The 1,037-nt window shown below is 51.2% G+C and overlaps 1 protein-coding gene across 1 annotated transcript; it reads right to left on the bottom strand.

The window, feature by feature from the left end:
- Positions 1–43: 43 nt before the first annotated feature.
- Positions 44–262, bottom strand: Pmar_PMAR011013 (hypothetical protein; the record flags this gene model as incomplete). Its single annotated transcript, XM_002779731.1, has 2 exons — positions 44–148; positions 194–262. Coding segments are annotated over 2 exons (174 nt in total), but the record flags the coding sequence as incomplete, so codon positions are not given.
- Positions 263–1,037: the final 775 nt, after the last annotated feature.

Raw genomic sequence — 1,037 nt, forward strand, 5'->3', positions numbered from 1 at the left:
GATGATGAAGTTGGACATGTGATAAGAGTGGATACGAACTCACCTTGGCAAGATACTTGTCTACGGACTCTTGGACGAAGGTAGTCGACAAGAAGAGCGGAGTCAGAATGGCACCCGTCTCATTGTCGGGGGCGACTGAGGCGTGTACCTGGGTAAGAGATGTGGGTCACCACTGAGACCCAGTACAGCATACCAGTTCAGTTCCCATACCCAGAGGGCCTGGGATCCATTCTCCAGCGATTGTCTCTTTACCAGAGGACATAAAATAAAATCAAGTGCCAACCGGACTGGAGGAAGAAGTACCAACTCGGGAGCAACCGGCAACACTCGAGCATTCGACCGTTGTGTGCATACAATGCAGATCCAAGCGAAACAAGATCAACCAGATTTCCATTAAACAAGGTCACTAGCAATTCTAGAATCGTTTCTCGGGGGGATACCGGGAACTCGGGCGTTTCTCGTTTTTTCGTCGGAGTTTTCGTGTGGTGTTTCTCTCACCGCATTGCCAACCTCATGGACCTCAGCCTATCGGATAGGCCCTATCCGTATAACGTCGTTGTAGATCAAAAGGCGACGCACTTCTTTGGGCGGCCTCGGCCTACAGCAACGGCGATGGCCTGTAAGACAGTACGAGACAGCTGCTGACGGTCAATATTGGTCCTCAACCCTCGCGAGACATCGTTCTCACTGGAACCACCAGTGATGGTCCATAACTGTCTTCCCGAGTCCAAGTTATACGCTCTCGATCCTATCAAGCCACTCTCTCGAGCTCGGCGAAAGCCTTGGCAGTGTTCGCTAGGCTCTCCTGAAATCACTGCTGACTTCAGCCTGGATGAATTCGTGAGTGGTTATGACGTAGCCACGTTGAAGTCTGGCCACTATCAGCTCTGCGATGTCAGTTCGAGGTCAGCATCGTCGTGGAATGCAGCGCAGCTTTCATTGTCGAAAAGAAATTGTTGATGCCCATTAGCTGGATCGCGTGGTTCTCGTCGGCTTTGATCAAGTTAGTGATCAGCTCTGGCTCCAGTGATCCTTGA

The sequence above is a fragment of the Perkinsus marinus genome (genome assembly GCF_000006405.1).
Source record: "Perkinsus marinus ATCC 50983 genomic scaffold scf_1104296945556, whole genome shotgun sequence".
In the NCBI taxonomy this organism is placed as follows: domain Eukaryota; phylum Perkinsozoa; order Perkinsida; family Perkinsidae; genus Perkinsus; species Perkinsus marinus.